Genomic DNA, 18,818 nt, shown 5'->3' with positions numbered 1-18,818 from the left:
TTACCCCAGATATCTTTTATATATGAAGCATTATATGAAAGTTTGCAACAAGAAGTAAGACTATAGGAGGCTAGGAGCATTCTAAATGTGGTTGAGTAGATAAATTAGAGTCAAAAATACATATTTTGACAAAATATTCCTCAAAATTCCGCATCAAATAGCCTTCATGGCATTACAACTTCAGGAAAACAAATTCTTCAATGGGGGTTATCTCTCCAATTTTCTTTAGTGCTTCCCTGCTTGGTTCCTCATCGACACCAATAGTCATTACTGCTTGTTTTGTTTGTGCAGTCCTCCCAACACTCATGAAATTCACATTTACGTTTTCATCTCCCAGTATGTTCCCTACTTTCCCAATTATACCTGGTTCATCAGCCTGCCTGCAGAGTATGAGGCTGCCTTCTAGGCTGACATCAACTTCAAATGATCCCACCTTGGTCAGATGGGGTTTTCCACTTTTAACTCTTCCCTCCACTGTTATCCTGCCAGTTTCTGAAATTGCACTGGCAAATTTAGATTCTACATCGGCAACTTGAACCTGGATGAACACTAGCGGATTCTCAGGTGAGCCATCCAATACAACGCGCTCCTCGGTTATTCTCAAGCCTCTCTGCTTAGCAGCGAAGTCGGCATTTACCAAGTTCACCATAACACTAGAAATCGGCTCAATCAAGCCCTTGGTAATCATAGCGCGCAGCACCCGTGTGTCAATATCATCTGGACCCCTGGCAGAAGCATACATCATCTTCACTGATCTCATACCACTTCCACCAGCGACCAGTTGCACGGCCAGTCTGCCAAGTTTTTCCGCAAGCACAAGGAATGGTGCAAGTTCTGATAAAACCTGTAGTCATTAAAAAAGAATAAACATAGGAAAAATCAGCCTTCTCTGGAGATAAAATAAACAAAAATGGTCCTAACCAAGATATAGAAAACCACGAGGCAAGAGGAGAAAAGAGAGAGTCAAACATGCTACACCATTTCATGAACCCTGGATGGAAAACCATCACAGAAATATAGTTTCCCTTTCTTTTCTTATTCTTTCAATCTCCTCAAGTCAAAACTAGCTGATCAAAAATAACATCAGTTTACTTGTCTTCCTCATGAAATCTTAGGGAGTGAATTGACAGTTCTCAAGTTTCCAGATTTAGTTCATATGAATAGAGCAGTTGCATGAACTTTAAACTTTGTGACACTAACTAAAATAAAAACAATTAGAAAACCATCCAAAATTAACTCTTATACAAAACCTTTCCTAAAAACATCAGATGCACTTATGTGCAACTTTTGAATGAGTTCTATGTCTACCATAATGATGAAGAAAATTTAGTCAAAACAACAGTGACAAATTCATATATGATGGTACCTCTGCAGGAACCATGGGCGCATTTACGGCAGTGCCAGCAAGCTCCCCTTTCAAAGCCCCAACAACAGCTTCTGCAATTTCAATGGCCACACCTTCCTGGTTAAGATACACAAGTGCAGTCGGACTCAATAATCATGAATAAAAGGTTGATGGACCTAAAATAGATTCCACAAGCAGAGAGCAACAAACCTGAGCCTCTGTGGTGCTAGCACCGAGATGAGGAGTTGCAGTTACATTTTCATGTAACACCAACCTATTGCCTTGTGGTGGGGGCTCTTCTACGAAAACATCAAGCGCTGCCTGCAAGAAACCAGGACTGATCAAGCTTTCCTCTATTGTTGTAGTAATAAGGTAATAAAGACCTAATCAGTGAAACAAGAACCTGAGCAACAATCCCAGAATTCAAAGCTCTAACCAAAGCTTCCTCATCAATTACTCCACCTCGAGCGACATTGACAATCCTTACTCCTTTCTTCATCCTCGAGAAAGACTCATCATTGAACATTTTCAAAGTGGCAGCAGTTAGAGGCATGTGCAGGGAGATAAAGTCTGCAGTTGATATGGCTTCATCAAAGGCCACCAACTCCACACCTATTGCACGAGCGCGGTCTGCAGGTGCATATGGATCATGCGCAATCACATACATGCCTAGGCCCTTGGCACGCCGAGCAACTTCTGAACCCACCTTTCCAAATCCCATCACTGCTAGTGTCTTTCCTACAAGTGACACTCCAACATATTTGCTTCTCTGCCATTTCCCTGGAGACAGCAACCCATTAGAGAAGAAACCAAATTAACGATTTCAAAAAATAGTCCCTTGGAAATGTGATCATACTTTTATAAGAATTCTCATTACTTGTTAAAAACAAAGGTTGATTTTTTTTTACTTAATCTAAGATATAAAGGAATAATCAAAACTAACGAACTACAAGTGGAAGCAATGCCAATCAACAAAGAGCAATCAAATACAATATAAAAAATCTGAAACATATCATAAAAACAAAAGATTCACAAAAATAGTATAGTCAATAAAAAGCACGCGAACTGCTTGATCAAATGCCTGAACTAAAAGAAGAAACATCAAATACAGAGAGTCTAATCATAAATTCAAAATGGAAATGCAAGGACAAACCAGCTTTAACGGAGGCATTAGCCTGCGCAATGTTCCTCGCCATGGCAGTGAGCAAAGAAATCCCATGCTCCGCAGCAGCAACCGTATTTGCAGTTGGCGCATTCACGACAAGGCACCCGTGCTCTGTCGCCGCGGACAAGTCCACGTTATCAATCCCAACGCCAGCTCTCCCCACAACCTTGAGCCTGCCACCGGACGACTCGAACACCTCGCGAGTGACTTTGGTGCCACTCCTGACAATCAACGCGTCACAGAGAGAAATCTTGCTGCAAAGCTCCTCGGGACTTAAATTATAAGAGCAATCCACGTTAGCAAAGCTCCTGAGCAGCTGGATACCTGCCTCACCGAGCTTCTCGGCGACGAGGACGGTGGGCTTGGCTTCGCCCATGACTGTGGCCAACACAATAAACCGTTTCACAGGCCTTTCATGGCGAACTCCGGGGAAGCAAGCAGCGGAGAAGAAAGGAGGGGAGCGAGAGAGACTCCATGAAATAGAGGAAGGAGTGATTGGTTTAGTTGGATTAGCCGTGAACAACGCCATCGTCACTCACTCTAAATCCCTTTTGGCTTGTCGCTATCGGTCTCTACTGGATTGTCTCTGACCGTGGCTTAAGAAGAAAGAGCGATTGCTTTTTTTGGAATAAATTTATTTATTAAGCACGATTTAATGAATTTCTTTGATACGTTTTGAGGTATTTAATTAATTAATTTGTTGATTAAAATCTATTTAGTACCAGAATCATTCAGCATCCCAAAATAGACTGTTTTGGTTTTCTGTTACTCACATTGACCTTCTTACATCTTCATATACTATGATTTTCTGCTTTATTTTTGTATCAACCAAAATGATAAATATCCCATCAAAATATATTGCACAAGATTCTTGATCTATGTGACAGTAACACAGAAGAATTCATTTATCTAACCCGCTATTATCTTCAGAAAGAAAGAAAGAAAGAAAAATCCCTATGAGTACTAATACGAGCTTGTAGGAAACTTAAGAAATGCCTCAGCCAACATCTCTCCGAGTAAAACCTGAGATTGAGTGGTCAGATGCAGACCACCGGGTTTCAGGAGCAGTCCCAGCGCGTCCACACAATGCACGTTAGGAAGGACAATTCCCGGTTGAGCTTGCCTCACTGTGTTTATGTAGGTTCCTCCTTACGCCAGAGCCACCTATTTACATAACAATTAACAACCTTGTTCATATAAGTATTCAAAAACATTTATATGTAACTGATTAACAGAGAAAATCGTATACCATAAATATTGGTAGCATAGGGTACTGCAAATCAGCACGAACATCTGTGAAAAACTTCTCCAATTTCTGCTTATACATCACTGCATCGTCTTGGATCAACGTATCACTCTCTCCATGGTACCATAGAAACGCCCTAATCATTCAACCGCCCTGCAGCGCCGCCCTGGTCCTCCGAATCAACTGGTCATATAATACACTCCCTTTCTCCCACTCAACTATTTTAGTACCTCCAATCGCACAAGGAACCAGACCCACCAGCCCCAACTCCTTGTCCTTGGTTAGGATCGCATTGGCAAAGGCCATCCCGGGTCCAACCCCATTGGTCTTGTTCACATCAATGTCCACATGGAGTGGCTCGTGAGCTTCGACCCATTTTAGGTCTGCATTGAGACGGAGGATTGAAGGGTTTGGTTTGCACTGGGGCGGTACAAAGCCATTCCAGATACTTTTGCCAGTTGCCGAGTTCTCTTCCACGCCACCACGACCAGCCATGTTGCTCTGTCCTGCCAGCACAAATATGCTTCTTGGTGATGCTTCTAGAGATCGTACCACCGATGAGCCGCGACCAAGAAGGATCAACACCAACAACAAGGACATCATCGTTGAGACTTAGCGTCCTTGAGCGCTTCCCTTCAAAGCTACCCATAATTGTGTTAGATTTAATATTTGTTGGTGAGGGTAGGCTTGAGAGTATTGTGAGGTGGTGTGTTTCCTCAAGCCGATTAATTCAAGAATTTCTTGACAAAAATTGATGCAGGTGTGAATCGCTGAGCAAAGACAGAGGCCACTTCAGAATGATAGTCAAGTGGCGGAGATACAGTGGTATTTCATAGTTTTGACCCCATTAGAACATTATCTTTATATTTGAAGTTTTCGTTTTCTGGGATTGGAGATCAATGTTCCGTTGAGCTTGGAATTTCAATTCAATATTGTATGCAGCTTCGGTCCTGGTCATTTTGGTGCCGTACGGCAGTGGTGCCTCCTTATTCCCAAAATAAAAAAGAAAATTCACAAATAAGAATTTGTATATCAAAAGTGATCAATAAATTTACACCACCAAAATCTAAATACAAAAATGAGTATAAAATTTGATCTTGGTGATTCAAAAGTAGCATTTTTTTTTTTTTTGGCTTTTTTTAGCATGTCCGAAATCCTATTTACCCATCTTCAAATTCAAATATCTAGAAAAAATTGAAAATAAAAAAGAAATTAGAATTAATCAATCAATCTACCAACTATCATATTGCTAGGATATTTTTTGGCTTATTTTTGGATTTTTGGAGAGAGGTGAGGGAGACGAGAGGGAGAAAGTAAGAGAAATGGTTAGTTAAGTTAGACTGAATTTGAAGTGCTAGGCTAATATGAGGTGTAAAAAAAATTAAAACATTGGTGCCCTTATGGTCTGGAGGACCCAAGCAGTAGCTTTGGTTGCTTTGCCCTAGGACCGACACTGATTATAATTGCTCGAACTATAATTGTTGAAAAGTCAAGGTGGACCACCAGCAACCTACAAAACACGTAAGAATAGGATAGTTGAAAAGACCTTGGCAAGCCAAAGAAATTTCGACGGTCAAGTCAGTAAAGACGGAAAACCAAATAGAGAGATGCATTGGATGTAGATGGGTGGTTGTGATAGTAAAGACGGAAAGCCAAATAGAGAGATGCATTGGATGTAGAAAGACGGAAAGCCAAAGTGTTTGAGAAGATAATGGAGGAAGAGTATGGTTTACCCTTCAAAAGAGAATAAGCTTGGTTCGACATTGTTTGTCCTCCATTCTCCATGAAGGAAAATGAGTTTTTATAGTTTGGGTAGAGTAAATGGTAGTGAAATCACATCATGCATAGTCGGGTCTCAAGGATAACCTATAAATGAGCGATTTGAGAGTCGCGTGTGTCAAAAAGAGGGTTGACATGATCAATAACAAAAAAGAATATGTCACCAACTGTGACTTATCCTCTATGATAGGACGAATGCAAATTCCAAGGTTGCATGGGGTAGCTAACCCAACATTTTGATGTCAAAGGAAGGCTTGTGATTGGTCAATCCCTGAGGTTGACCTTGAAGATTACGACTGAAGCCAATGATGAAGGTGAGGCAAAAGAGGAATAGGTGGGCGGGCAAGTAGTTTGAGTCGAGTTGATGTGGACAGGAGTCTAGTTGTGCACATGATATGAACAATAAAAATAGTGAGTACATTGTTATACACATGGTAGGCCGTGGACCTATTTTGGATAGTCCATACATGATTGTGATGAACTTGTTCATAAAGTGCGGGCATTGGGTAATGTTAGTCAAAGAGTTGATAGGGCTTTGAGCTATACTTGAAAAATAGGGTTGAACCATTTTTGGCCTGTGCAAATATGAAGAAGAAACGTAAATGCATTGTTAGTTCTGGAGGAGTGGGAATCGAATATCGAAACTTGTAAAAATCATATGTTTCGTTGTACATTTGAAAACCATTCCCAAGTATACAAGCTCTTTTACAAATGGAATAAGAATAACCATTACGTCCCCCTCTAAGAGAGGGGAGTTTCGTCCCATTCCTACTGGAACGGTCAATCTTTGTAAAATGATGAAATTACCCGTATTATTCTCAAATCAATATGAATAGGGATACATTGATAATTTTGACATCATTCTCATCTTCATTCCTATCTTTTTTTAGATTTTTTTGCTAATGGAGGATGACAACATACAAATTTGTATTTTGGACATCCATTATGAGCATAAACTCGGGTGATCAAGCTCACATGCATGGCCTACCCTTGCCTTAAGTAGCCCATGCTAGGACTTTGGGCACCATGACGGCTCATGACACCATAATTTTTTAAAATTTTTTACACCCAACCCATAGGTTGAGTAGCCCAACCCAAAATCAATCCAAAAATAAGCCCAAAAAAACTCTGCCCAATTCCCACCTCCCTCTCCTCTGTCTTCAACACTCACACATGGCACATGAGTCCCTTCTAGATGTTCACCTTTACTGCCCACAAGAAGCAAAAACTCCATTGCAGCATTGGGTTCTGATGCAGATGAAAATATTTCTGATAAATATTTTATTTTGGTATTTTAGGAAATCAATTGTTTGTAAATCAATTAGTGTTATTTTTCTAGGACTCTAGTATCTTTTTTATTAGGAGTATTTTTATATATTTACTTTTAGGTATTTGTTTCCTTTTAGAAGTGTTTAGGGTTTGACTAGGGTTTCATTTAGTTTACTATTTAATGTTGTAATCGTCATTGAGTAATTTCAGTGTTGGAGTTAAATAAAAATTATTAAGGTGAGCCGTCTTTTATTTCTAATTCTTTGGTAGTCGTTAGAATCAATAAAGTCTTGAAGCATTAAATCTGGTATTCGTGTGTCGAATCAACATATTTAAGTAGACTTGTTCATGATATTCGTGTGTCGAATCAACAGGTCCAAGTAGGTGTTCTTCCCACCACATCGCGATACATTAGTTGGTATCGGAGCTTTGCTCGGTTCCTTCAATATGCCGTCAAGGAGGTGTGCCATTAGGGAGGTACTTGTGGATGACGTTTATTGTCGAAGTGAGATCGATGGTTCGGATGCAACAACAGTTGGAGGCGTTGACGCAACAGATGGCGACGATAACGATCATCCTTGAACAGCAAAATTATATATGGAGGCGATCAAGGAGCAGATATGCCACCCGCGGTTGACAAACAAGATAAAGAATTATTGTAGTCAATTTTTGATATTTATCAAGATGATGAATATCTTTTGATTCAAAAAGAGATTATGAAATTCAAGGCGATGTTTGAAATTCCATCAATTTATGATTTCAATATGAATAAACCAATTTCAGATTTTTATGCAGAAATACATGAAGAACCACAGGGAGTGAACTTTTTATTGATGTTGTTTCTAAACTTTGTCAAGAATTCAATGTGGTTTCGTATGTTGGGAACAAGGGTGGTGATCAAGAAATCATGAGGTTTCCTATTACAAGTCTTCAAAACTCAAGGTCGAGTTTTCTCCAACAAGGGAACAATGATGCAGATGGAAATATTTTTGATAAATATTTTATTTTTGTATTTTAGGAAATCAATTGTTTGTAAATCAATTAGTATTATTTTTCTGGGAGTCTAGTATCTTTTTTATTAGGAGTACTTTTATATATTTATTTTTAGATATTTGTTTCCCGTTAGAAGTATTTAGGGTTTAACTAGGGTTTCGTTTAGTTTACTATTTAAGGTTGTAACCGTCATTGAGGAATTTCAATTTTGGTGTTCAATAAAAATTATTGAGGTGAGCCGCCTTTTATTTCCAATTCTTTGGTATTTGTTAGAATCAATAAAGTTTTGAAGCATTAAATCTGGTATTTGTGTGTCGAACAACAGATTTAAGTAGACTTGTTCCTGGTATTCGTGTGTCGAATCAACAAGTCCAAGTAGGTGTTCTTCACACCACGTTGCATTGCATCAGGTTCTATCTCTCTCTTCTAAAAACCACCGGATAATACCCTCTCTTGCCACTAGCGTCGTCTCTCCCTCACTCACTCTGTCAAGAACAAACTTCTTCATTTTTTAGGGTTCAATACACTATTTTTCAAGTAAAAATCTTAAAAAAATGTTTCCGCATCTACAAATCTTTACATAAGTCTTTTTCTCAATGAGGGGAAATATAAGAGCTAACCCCTTCATATCAGCAACAAAACTTTGCAGATGGGGGCTGTCCATGTCCTTAATAGTGTAAAAGTAAAAGAAAATTTTCTAACACACACAGTAGACATTGAAAATTCATTTATCTAACATGCCATTATCTTTAGAAAGAAAGAAAAACCCCTGAGAACTAGTAAGAGCTAGTTTGAGAAAACTTGAGAAATGCGCGAGCCAACGTCTCCCCGAGTGATACCTGAGATCGGGTTGTCAGATGCAAACCACCGGGTTTCAGCAGCAATCCCTGCGCGTCCACACAATGCACTTTAGGAAGGAGAATTCCCAATTGAGCTTGCCTTACCATGTTTATGTAAGTTCCTCCTGACTCCACTGCCACCTACCATGTATACATAACAATTAACCATCTTCTTCAATCTTCATCTAAGTAATCACACAACGGACATAGATTTTATACATATAATAAGAGAGAAACTCGTATACCATAAATATTGGTAGCATAGGGTACTGCAAATCAGCACGAACATTTGTGAAAAACTCCTCCAACCTCTGCTTATACATCACAGCATCGTCTTGGATCAGCGTATCGCTCTCTCCTTGGTACCATAGAAGCGCCTTAATCATTCCGCCGCCCTGCAGCGCCGCCTTTGTCCTCCGCATCAACTGGTTATATAATACACTCCCTTTCTTCCAGTCAACTATTTTAGTACCTCCGATGGCACAAGGAACAAGCCCCACTGGCCCCAGCTCCCTGTCCTTGGTTAGGATCGTATTGGCAAAGGCCATCCCGGGTCCAACTCCGTTGGTCTTGTTCACATCAATATCCGCATGGAGTGGCTCGTGAGCTTCGACCCATTTTAGGTCTGCGTTGAGACGGAGGATTGAAGGGTTTGATTCGCACTGGTGCGGTACAAAGCCATACCAGATGTTTTGGCCAGTTTCCGAGTTCTCTTCCACGCCACCACGGCCAGCCATGTTGCTCTGTCCTGCGAGGACAAATATACTTCTTGGTGATGCTTGTAGAGATCGTACCACCAACGGGGCGTGACCAAGAAGGATCAATATCAACAACAACAAGAAGGACATCATCGTTGTAGAGTCAGCGTCGTCCTCGATTGAGTCCACGATTCCCCTCGAAGCAACCCATAATCATGTTAGATTTTAACCTTAAATCGAATTCAGCAGAAGTACTGAAAAAGAATTGGAGTAGCAATCCAGGGTCTATGTTCCTTTGTGTGTGGAGAGTTGGAGTTGTTGGTGAGGCTAAGCTTGAGAGTTTTGGGAGCTGGTGTTTTAGCATCTAATATTTGTTTGAAATGAAATGTTTCCTCAAGCCGATGAATTCTAGATTTGCCACTATGCCTAGGCCTGTGTGTTTATAAACAAACACATATCACAAAAAAGAAAAGACAAAAAAATATCATCCAGCTGTGAATTGCCGAGGCAAAGACAAAGGCTGGTTCAGAATGATACTCAGGGAGCTGAGATACAGAGGTATTTCATAGTTTTGGCCTTATTTTAAGGGATTTAACAAGAAAAATAAGGGCAAAAATAGAGACATTTGGGTGTGTTCATACAGATACATATTTCCAACGTTTGAACACCCAATTTTCGTTTTAAGGAATTGGAATTTCAGTTCAATATGAAGAAGAAACGTGACTACGTTGTTAGTATCATAATTAATTACTTGTAGATGTTATTGTGGGGTTATGTTATTAAGATTTTTCCGGAGGAGGAGGAGGTCAATCCTTATAATTATGACAAAATTATCCATATTATTCTCAAATCAATAGGGCTAAAGGCTATTATTAAGGTACTTTAATAACAGTAGTGTTAGGTAACCCATACCATGATAGTCCATGGGAGCTCAAGTCTTTTAAATAAAATTTTAAAACGTTTTAACTCTTAAAATACATGTTAAATTTTAAAAAAATTACATATTCAAAATCAGAAAATAAAACTCTTTCTAATAAGGTCCATTGTCGATGAATTTTATCAAGTAAATCTTAATTCCATTGTATTTCTTAATTCCATTGTTTCTTTTAATGAAATTTCAAAAACAAATGAATTCATATCTAAATTGTGCATTAACAAACAATATAATCTATATTAAAACAATAAATTTTGAACCATGAATTATGTGATAAAATAATGAAAATAAAACTATTTTATTTATTAAATCAATGGAATAAACCTGTTGAGCTTCCATGACCTATTAAACAGATAAGCGACATGTTATTTTTGCTTTAATAATTTTGACCTCGTTCTCATCTCCATTCCCATCATTTTTATACACATACTTTGCAGCTGTCTCTTTTCACAATATATATATATATATATTTTCACTTTCTCTTTGGCAAACAAACGTGCTTCGTAGAGATGTAAAATGGGCCCTGCCGGCCCATCTCACAAGTGGCCCAAAGTTATTGTGGGCAGGGCCAACTCATCTCGTCATAGATTGCTTGCAGGTTGAGCTTGACGAGCTGAACAAGCCCAACCTTTTTTAGAATCAGACCATGTTAGGTGGGCCAGCCTGCAACGGGTTGTGCCAAGAATCCCAGATCAATCTGAGGTGGAACCACATACCCGTCTCCCAAAAAGTTTTTATTATTCCTAGTACTGACTTATGTAGAGGCCCCCAATTGGCATTGGATTAGTCCACTAAACTATTCTCTCAACCCAAAAGCCCACCCAACCCTCCAATTCTCCTAACCCACAAGCTCACCCAGACCAAGTCCACTATCAATATCTCTTGTTTGTCGTCAAAAGACTTCCAAAGACTCTAGAAAAGTGGTAGCGAAAAAGAGAGTATCGTGTACTCTAAAAAGTGATAGCGAACTAGAGAGTGTTTGATATTAATAATGTGATAAGTTAATATATATTTTTATTATTTTAAAATATTATTAATATGTTTTTTTGTTTGCGGTATATATTTATAAATCGCAAACCCAACCCAAAAACTATGATAGATAAATATGTACTGTTTTTTTATTGTTTTGAAGTATTGTTAACTTGTTTTTGTCTTGGTACATACAAAACCAAAAAAAAATAATTCTAAAGGCGTTGCCTCAGGATCTCGCAAAGTCCGATGATTCCAATTCCAATTCCAATGGCAGGAATGATCTTGCAAAGTCCGATGATTCCAATTCCAATGGCAGGAATGATCTTGCAAAGCCCGATGATTCCAATTCTAGTGGCAGGAATGATTCAGAATACATCCACCACTGAAGCCCAAAGTCATCACAACTAGATTAAGCGAAGTACAGACTATCTTACTTGAAGTATCATTTTTTATGCTAATTTGTCCAGGACTGTTGTCATTCATTCTGTATTGATTTTGATTAAAGTCATTTTTTGTGCATATTATGGATCAATTCTTCGCACCTTGCTATGATAATATTAAACTGCATATCCATATCGTCAGTGTTAAACAATTCTTATTATGCTATAATGAGCATTACATTAGAGATCTCAACAGTACACATACCAAAAGGCAAGAGAGAAAATCAAAGGATATTACTCTATTGGCACCACTCTTACTTGGGCTGCTGGCATGAACCGGACTGGGCGGAGACTGAAGATATGCATTGGCCAGCATCTCTCCGAGCACAATCTGAGCTTGTGTCGTCAAATGCAGACCATCCGGTTCCAGGGGCAGCCCCTTGGCATCCACACTTCTCAAATTAACGAGGTTAATTCCCAATTGAGCTTCCCTTACTATGTCCATGTATGGTCCCTGCCCTGATGCCAGAGCCACCTACCACACCCACCAAAATCCATAAATAACCAGTCATGGTAAGAAATTTTTTTTATTTTTTTTTAATTGTAAGCGAAAAATCGATGAACACATATACCTGAAATATTGGGAGCAGAGGAGATTGCAGATCAGAACGGACATCTGTGAAAAACTTCTTCAATCTTCCTTCATACATCTCAGCATCTTCTCTGGTTATTGTATCGCTCTCTCCTTGATACCAGAGAAGTGCCTTCACTTTGCCTCCACTCTGAACAGCCGCCTCTGTCCGCCGGACCAATTGTTCATATAAAACCCCCCCTTTTTCCCACTGACTTATATTAGTACCTCCAATTGCGCAAGGAACCAGACCCACAAACCCGAACCCGTTGTCCTTGGTTAGGATCGCATTGGCGAATGACATTCCGGGTCCGATTCCATTGGTCTTGGTCGCATCAATGTCGGCGTGAAGTGGCTCGCGGGCCAAAACCCACTTGAGGTCTGCGCTAAGACGGAGGATTGAAGGGTTTGATTGACATTGGGGAGGGACGATGCCGTCCCAGGTTGTGATGCCGGTTTTAGTGTTGCTGACTACGCCGCCGCGACCCGCCATGTTGCTCTGTCCGGCTAGGATGAATATGTTGATCGGCGGTTGTTGAGATTGTTCCGATGATGCGTGACCGATAAGGATCAATACCAACAAGAAAAGCATCATTGGAGACACTCACTTTACGACGAATCGTCGCAATGGATTTGATTAGATTCTACTCTTCCTCTCAAAACAAGGATTCTATATTTTAGGTAGTGTAAACACTAAACACAACTCGAGATAAAAAAAATAAATAAACACAAAGGTTAGCTGGTAAAACATGTGGGGATTTTTTTTTTCTCATTATTTTTGACATATTGACTTCTAAACCCTATATTTTTGGCATTCATCTAGTTGGCATACTTAAATCTAGTTGTGTTTTTCAAGGAAACTCTCAATGGATTTGCAGATTTTTTGGTTTAAAGTTGATTAAGATAAGTAGATAACAATCTCTTAAGCCTAGAGATAAGAACCGTAACAACAATAAACCAGTGTTATCAGAACCGGACCGGCCCGTCGGTCAGACCGGTTCAACCAGTGTTTACCAGAAATGTCGGGCCGGTACCGATGTTAGACCGTATCAGCAGTTCGCCCGTCACGACCCTCCAAGACCCGCGGTTAACCGCTCAACCAGTGAAATTCCAAAGACCCGCGGGTGACTTTCTTGACATTATCTCCTCCGTTTATCGTCTCCCACATACCCTCTCTCTCCCTCATCCTTTGAGATCAGCTTTCGTTGGTTTCTGTCCAGGTGAGTTCTTCATTCTTCTACACTTTTGATGTGCTTTAATTGTTGACTCTCTTTCGTTTTTGATTTTCTAGACGACGACCTATATTATGCCATTATAACACTGCTATAACCCGTGAGGCCGTGAAACCTTTGGCTCACTTTCCGATTAGAACTCTTATTTTGTTTCACTCTAAATGTCGTCTAGATTTGTTCTCGTGTTGGGCAATTAATGATGTCAGGTATGGGTATTTTACTAGTGGTATTTGATTAGTGGTATTACTGCGAAGTTGAAATTGGAGGATATGATATGGTGGTGTGCATACTACAGGAGAAGAATATAATCTGTTTTTTTTAATGCAATAAAATATACCTGTGCTTAACCTTGTACTCTTGTAGGGCATATTTTTATACTATTATTAATTATTTATAAATAAAATAAATTATTAAAAAAATATGCGGTTCAACCCTCGACCCTTCGGACTAACCGGTTGAACCTTCAAAAATTCTTTTCACGGGTCAATGCACGGGTCGGTTCTGATAACATGTCTAGAAGAATACTCGGATAAAGATGATGGTTGTAAGAGTTGTGGTGGTGTTGAATTTGGATGGTAATTGAGTAGCCGTACCCCACCTGTTCCTTCCCAACACCCAAGCGTATAAAAGAGAAAAGTCCCAAGCCAAACGTAACCCTTGGGCCGAGGTTGTTATCATCGACCACGAAAGTCCATTCAGGAAACGGTCTATATCAGGATTTCCTTGGGCCCTAGTTCCCTGTTTTTTTGTAGTCTTGACTCTTGAGAGTGTTGAGATTGTCGAGCTTAATTTATGTTAAAGAGTATTATACTCTTATATACCTCGGCTTCACGGCAACATATTAATTGTAAAAAAGGGACTTATATTTTGCAACAGCTATGTAATCTATCATTTACCTTTGATGGAATCTACCTATTCGTGGACGTAACCTTGTTATTGAGGTGAACCACGTAAAAATATTGTGTCTTTGTTTTTTATTTTTTTTTATTTTCGAAAATGATATGTGTCCCTAATTTTTCCATCCCTAAACTTCCCTAATTTATGTGGCTGTACAGCTCAACATGCCACAAGATATAATTAATTCTGTAATTTCTGTTTCTCTCTCCTCTTTTTTACTCTTGCAGTTCTTTTTTCTCTCTCCTTGGGCTTCCTTTTTTACTTTTGCAGCTCTTTTTCTTCTCTCACATTATAGCCGCAGGTCATCACGCGATCTAGCTTTATCGGCTGCAACGTCCGAGAGCAAATCATTGAGAATGCGTTTGAGCATAATCATGTTGCGATCTTGTTAACGGTCATGGGGCTGCTTTGGCACTTTGACTTGAATCCACATGCTTCTGAGATTACTCGATCGGGGTGATGCAGGCCAAACCAATGGATCCATGAAATTACGGAAGTCGCCACTAGCAAAAATCAATTTCGATGTTGTTGTTCAATAGACCACTCAAGCATAGAGAGACTCGGCAATCACCATCACTGCAATCAAGCACCCTCACTTGATCAATCACGGCAAATTGAACCGATTGTGGGCCTGACTGGGTTTGTCAATTGGGCTATACGTGAAGTCTGTCCATAGAGTTCTAATAGTTTACCAAAGCAGTTTTTCCGTGTTTGTTTGATGATGTGTGTTGAGTTAGCTGATAAAACTTACAAATACTAACAATATTTGCTATTTAAGCATTAGAATCAAACATTCATTCGCACTAAAACTAAACGCTTGACAACCATCAAACACCTTGTAACAACCAACGCAAAGTTTACTTGCCAGTGGCTTATTACATTGACAGTGTAATTAATTATATTCAAAGTGTAATAAGATCCTACCAAGCTTACTAAGTCACCAATGTCAATTTTATGCACAAGCGTCTTATAATATTGACTGAGTAACATTTATATATAAAGTGTAATAAGTCTCTCCAAACAAAATAAGCCAACATTGTCAAATTTACTCACGAGTGACTTATTACATTTGACAGTGTAATTAATTACATGGACAATGTAAATAGTTACATTGTCTAATTTGATAGTGTGATAAGCTACTCTCAAATTTGTTTGCAACGTGCAAAATGGAGAAAGTGTCTTAGTACGATGTCCCAATTGAAAAAATGATATTTAGTTACGTTATTGCAACTAGACAACGTAATAAAACAATGTCCTTTTGGGATGCTTTGCCCTAAGTAGAGACAGTGTCTTATTATAGTGTCCCAATTGGATAGTGTAAATAATTTGATAGTGTAATAAGTCACTGTCAAGTTTTTTTGCATCGTCCAAAATGAGAAAAGTGTCTTAGTACGAGGCCCCAATTGAAAATTGATATTTAGTTACGCTGTTGCAACTTGACAATGTAATGAGGCAATCCCCTTTTGGGATGCTCTGTCCCAAGTGGAGATTGTGTCTTATTATGTTGTTCCAATCGGACATCGTAACTAGTTACATTGTCCCATTTAATAGTGTAACAATACACAACATAGTATGATGCAAATCAAGTCTGCAAAAGAGAAGTAACGTAGCCTGTGATGACAAAGCACTTGAGGTGGCCTGAATTCACAGGCCGTGCAAACTCTCAACGAAGATTTGGAGCTTGAAATTAGGTTTTGTTGAAATTCGGAAGCACTTGTACAAGCAACAGGGATTTCGAGCACTTGTATGTGCGGTGGATTTCAAGCATGGGTGAGAGTTTGTACAAGCACCATGGATTTTCGGTATGTGCGGTGGATTTCGAGCTTCATCAAGAAGAAGAAGATTTGGGAGGTGAGGGTTATTGAAATTCGAAATTATGTCTTTGTCGCCACTAGTTGCAAGTGAAATTAGGTTTTGTTTTTCTTTTTTTGAAATTGTCATGTCAGCTTGCAAATGTGGCATGCCACATCAGTTATGTAAGTTTATGGATGTATTATTTATGGATGTGTAGTGATTCCGTTTTATTTTTAGTTCTTGGTATTGCTTAATTCGTAACAATTGGTATCAGAAGGAGAGGTTCGGGTGAGACCAATATCAAATTGAGTTGAATTGTTGACCTAACAATAATAAAAAAAAATAGGCCAAGTGTTGACTAATTATTTTTTTTTTATTCTTTGAGATTGAGAAAACCTCAAGTCCGATTATAGTCAATTAATTTTGCTGCGAAAGAGAAGTACTATACGTCTGTATGAATCCTGTGTCCCTTACTGCCTTCTTTTCTTTAATTTTAAAAATATTCAAACCAAGCCCTGATTTAAGTATATTTTCAAACTCAAGCCCAGCCCAAGACTTTACTCTGAATGACAGTTTTCTCTGGTTCATTGGAAACAACTTGTCCAAAAACTTATTGACTTCAATTCTTGCTATAATTCTCTCAGAAAAAAAATTAAATTATATATATTTTAAAAATGATATATTAGAGTTGAGGTTTAGGATTTAGAAAACAACGGTTCATTAGTTTAGATTGTGAACTTATTAACTATGGTAACTCTTAACGCAATCGGGAGGTTATGAGTTCAAGTCGCATGAATATTTTTATTATTGCAATTTGCGAGATGGGTCATTGTTAAGCTCAACGTGTGCTAATGTTACATATTACTAAAAAAGTTTAGGATTTCGGATTTTAGATTTAGATTTTAGAATTTTTGTTTTCAAAATATGTTATAGTATAATATTATGAACGTCAAAATACTCAATAACACTAAGAAATTTAAAAATATGATTTAACATAATTTTAAAGGTGAAATTAGAACAAAGAATTGGACCCCTTCCAAAAGTAATTGGGCCATTACTGGTTTATTACAAACTAACAAAGAGCCACCAACAGAATGCCTTAAAAGTCAAAATAGGCCGTCTCTAATTGCCAAAAAGGTCGGGGGTTGCTGCATATGACAGCTTCACACACTGCATCATGAGCCCACCAAAGTGGAGGCAAAAAAAGTTGATTAGGTTTTCCTACTCCTTTCTTGGTCGAATAGAAAAAAGAAATGGAGTCGCATTTTGTTGGTTTATAATATATCCAAATCATTAATTAATTGACACCATATATATTATCCTAAACAAAAGTAGAATCTAGGAAGAAAACATGGTTAGTTGTAATGCACTCTAATTTGAATACAATAAGCACATAGACAATGATGATAATCCAGCAAGACACCAAATTAATAGTTAATTATAATTAATTAATTATTAATAATAATAATTGAAAGTGGGTGCATGGAATGACGATCGATCTAAACCATGTTTGAAAGGGAGACACAATTGTTAGTTCCATCATTGGCTAGCTACTTCTGACTTTGTTGTGTAGTCAATTATTCAATATAATAATGTATGTATGTATGTATGGTCCTTTGTCTTTTTATTCTACTTGTGTTTTTAATTTGCCACGAGAAGCACGATATTCATTTAATTATATAAGTTTCCTTCTCCAGGGTCCCTCCCTCGATCCTTTCTGATTTATTTTAACTTGAGTGGCTACAATTATGATAACACCAGCTGGTAAATCTAATCATCTACTATTCGATCAGTGGTTTCGTTTGATAGGTAATTTTGTCAATGGCATATATGTTAACGTTTATGATAATAATAGATATGTTGGATAATGGTCTAGTTTTATAAACTTTTTGAAAGTAGCAGATATATTAATAAAAATGGTGGTAACAGAAATATTGAACAATTTTAGTAGTAGATATGTTATTTGAATGCTTGGTAGTGTTTGGATGAACTTTTGTTGGTAACATTTATTATGTGTAACATATTGTGATAAATTACTTGTAGAGGTGTTAGACATTTTAGTTGTAATAGAGAAATATAATTGTATCCAAATATAAAAATTAATTTATGAAATTAATATAATGAATAAAAAAAAAATTAAAGATACTTAATTTATTATAAATAAATAAATTAATTAAAGTTGTTGTAACAGTTACTTTATTTAGTACTTAATTTATTAAATGAGAAGTATTTTAATAAAGCAATGTGAGGGTACAATCGGAAATAGGCAAGTGAGATGAGGGTACAATCGGAATAACCCTAATTTCAATCTCGATGTAAATAGGCAGGTGAGGGTATAATCGGAATAAAGCAATGTCACGGGGACAAAATAGACTTTGAGCCTCAAAATGCTAGCAAAATGCTTCACTTTTATAGCATTTACAAAAGTCAAAAAAATGCTGCAAAAATTGACTCGAACTAAGTGCAAAAAAAATCTTGTTTGGATGGGTCATAGCATTTATATTACAAAACGGGCCCAATAATGATAACAAAATATTATATGCAAAGGTATAGATTTTGAAGGAAGTTTTTGTGCTTCTATTCTATGAGACACACATACTAATACCAATTAAGGGTGACAAAATTTTGTCCGATCCGAATTAAA

At 38.0% G+C, this 18,818-nt stretch overlaps 3 protein-coding genes and 1 pseudogene across 3 annotated transcripts; all 4 read right to left on the bottom strand.

Annotated features, from left to right (window-relative positions):
* Window positions 1-71: 71 nt before the first annotated feature.
* Window positions 72-3,129, bottom strand: LOC120009578 (D-3-phosphoglycerate dehydrogenase 3, chloroplastic-like). The gene is made up of 5 exons (XM_038860221.1): window positions 2,499-3,129; window positions 1,749-2,125; window positions 1,556-1,666; window positions 1,367-1,462; window positions 72-844 (listed from the first exon to the last, which is right to left on the bottom strand). Exons 1-5 carry the CDS (start codon window positions 3,037-3,039, stop codon window positions 173-175), a joined length of 1,797 nt encoding a protein of 598 aa, XP_038716149.1. The 5' UTR covers window positions 3,040-3,129; the 3' UTR covers window positions 72-172.
* Window positions 3,130-3,473: 344 nt separating this feature from the next.
* LOC120008811 lies at window positions 3,474-4,356 on the bottom strand (annotated as a pseudogene).
* Window positions 4,357-8,573: 4,217 nt separating this feature from the next.
* Window positions 8,574-9,487, bottom strand: LOC120008810 (probable carbohydrate esterase At4g34215). Its single transcript, XM_038859176.1, has 2 exons — window positions 8,882-9,487; window positions 8,574-8,777 (listed from the first exon to the last, which is right to left on the bottom strand). The coding sequence occupies exons 1-2, from the start codon at window positions 9,485-9,487 to the stop codon at window positions 8,574-8,576; spliced, it is 810 nt and encodes a 269-aa protein (XP_038715104.1).
* A 2,322-nt stretch (window positions 9,488-11,809) lies between these two features.
* LOC120009606 (probable carbohydrate esterase At4g34215) lies at window positions 11,810-13,004 on the bottom strand. The gene is made up of 2 exons (XM_038860258.1): window positions 12,253-13,004; window positions 11,810-12,155 (listed from the first exon to the last, which is right to left on the bottom strand). Exons 1-2 carry the CDS (start codon window positions 12,844-12,846, stop codon window positions 11,856-11,858), a joined length of 894 nt encoding a protein of 297 aa, XP_038716186.1. The 5' UTR covers window positions 12,847-13,004; the 3' UTR covers window positions 11,810-11,855.
* Window positions 13,005-18,818: the final 5,814 nt, after the last annotated feature.

This window comes from Tripterygium wilfordii, chromosome 11 (genome assembly GCF_013401445.1).
Source record: "Tripterygium wilfordii isolate XIE 37 chromosome 11, ASM1340144v1, whole genome shotgun sequence".
Classification (NCBI taxonomy): Eukaryota; Viridiplantae; Streptophyta; class Magnoliopsida; order Celastrales; family Celastraceae; genus Tripterygium; species Tripterygium wilfordii.
The sequence above is the reverse complement of the archived record's forward strand: the minus strand, read 5'-3'. Positions and strand labels throughout refer to the sequence as shown.

Bases quoted from the DNA above. Each gene is read 5' to 3' on its own strand.
- LOC120009606 (XM_038860258.1), bottom strand. From the start codon at position 12,846: ATGATGCTTTTCTTGTTGGTATTGATCCTTATCGGTCACGCATCATCG. The intron at 12,156-12,252 runs GTATATGTGTTC...TGGGTGTGGTAG, and splicing joins CTCTGCTCCCAATATTTCAG to GTGGCTCTGGCATCAGGGCA.
- LOC120009578 (XM_038860221.1), bottom strand. From the start codon at position 3,039: ATGGCGTTGTTCACGGCTAATCCAACTAAACCAATCACTCCTTCCTCT. The intron at 1,463-1,555 runs GTTTGTTGCTCT...TATCTTAACCAG, and splicing joins CTAGCACCACAGAGGCTCAG to GAAGGTGTGGCCATTGAAAT. The intron at 845-1,366 runs GTACCATCATAT...TAATGACTACAG, and splicing joins CGCCCATGGTTCCTGCAGAG to GTTTTATCAGAACTTGCACC.
- LOC120008810 (XM_038859176.1), bottom strand. From the start codon at position 9,487: ATGATGTCCTTCTTGTTGTTGTTGATATTGATCCTTCTTGGTCACGCC. The intron at 8,778-8,881 runs GTATACGAGTTT...TATACATGGTAG, and splicing joins CTATGCTACCAATATTTATG to GTGGCAGTGGAGTCAGGAGG.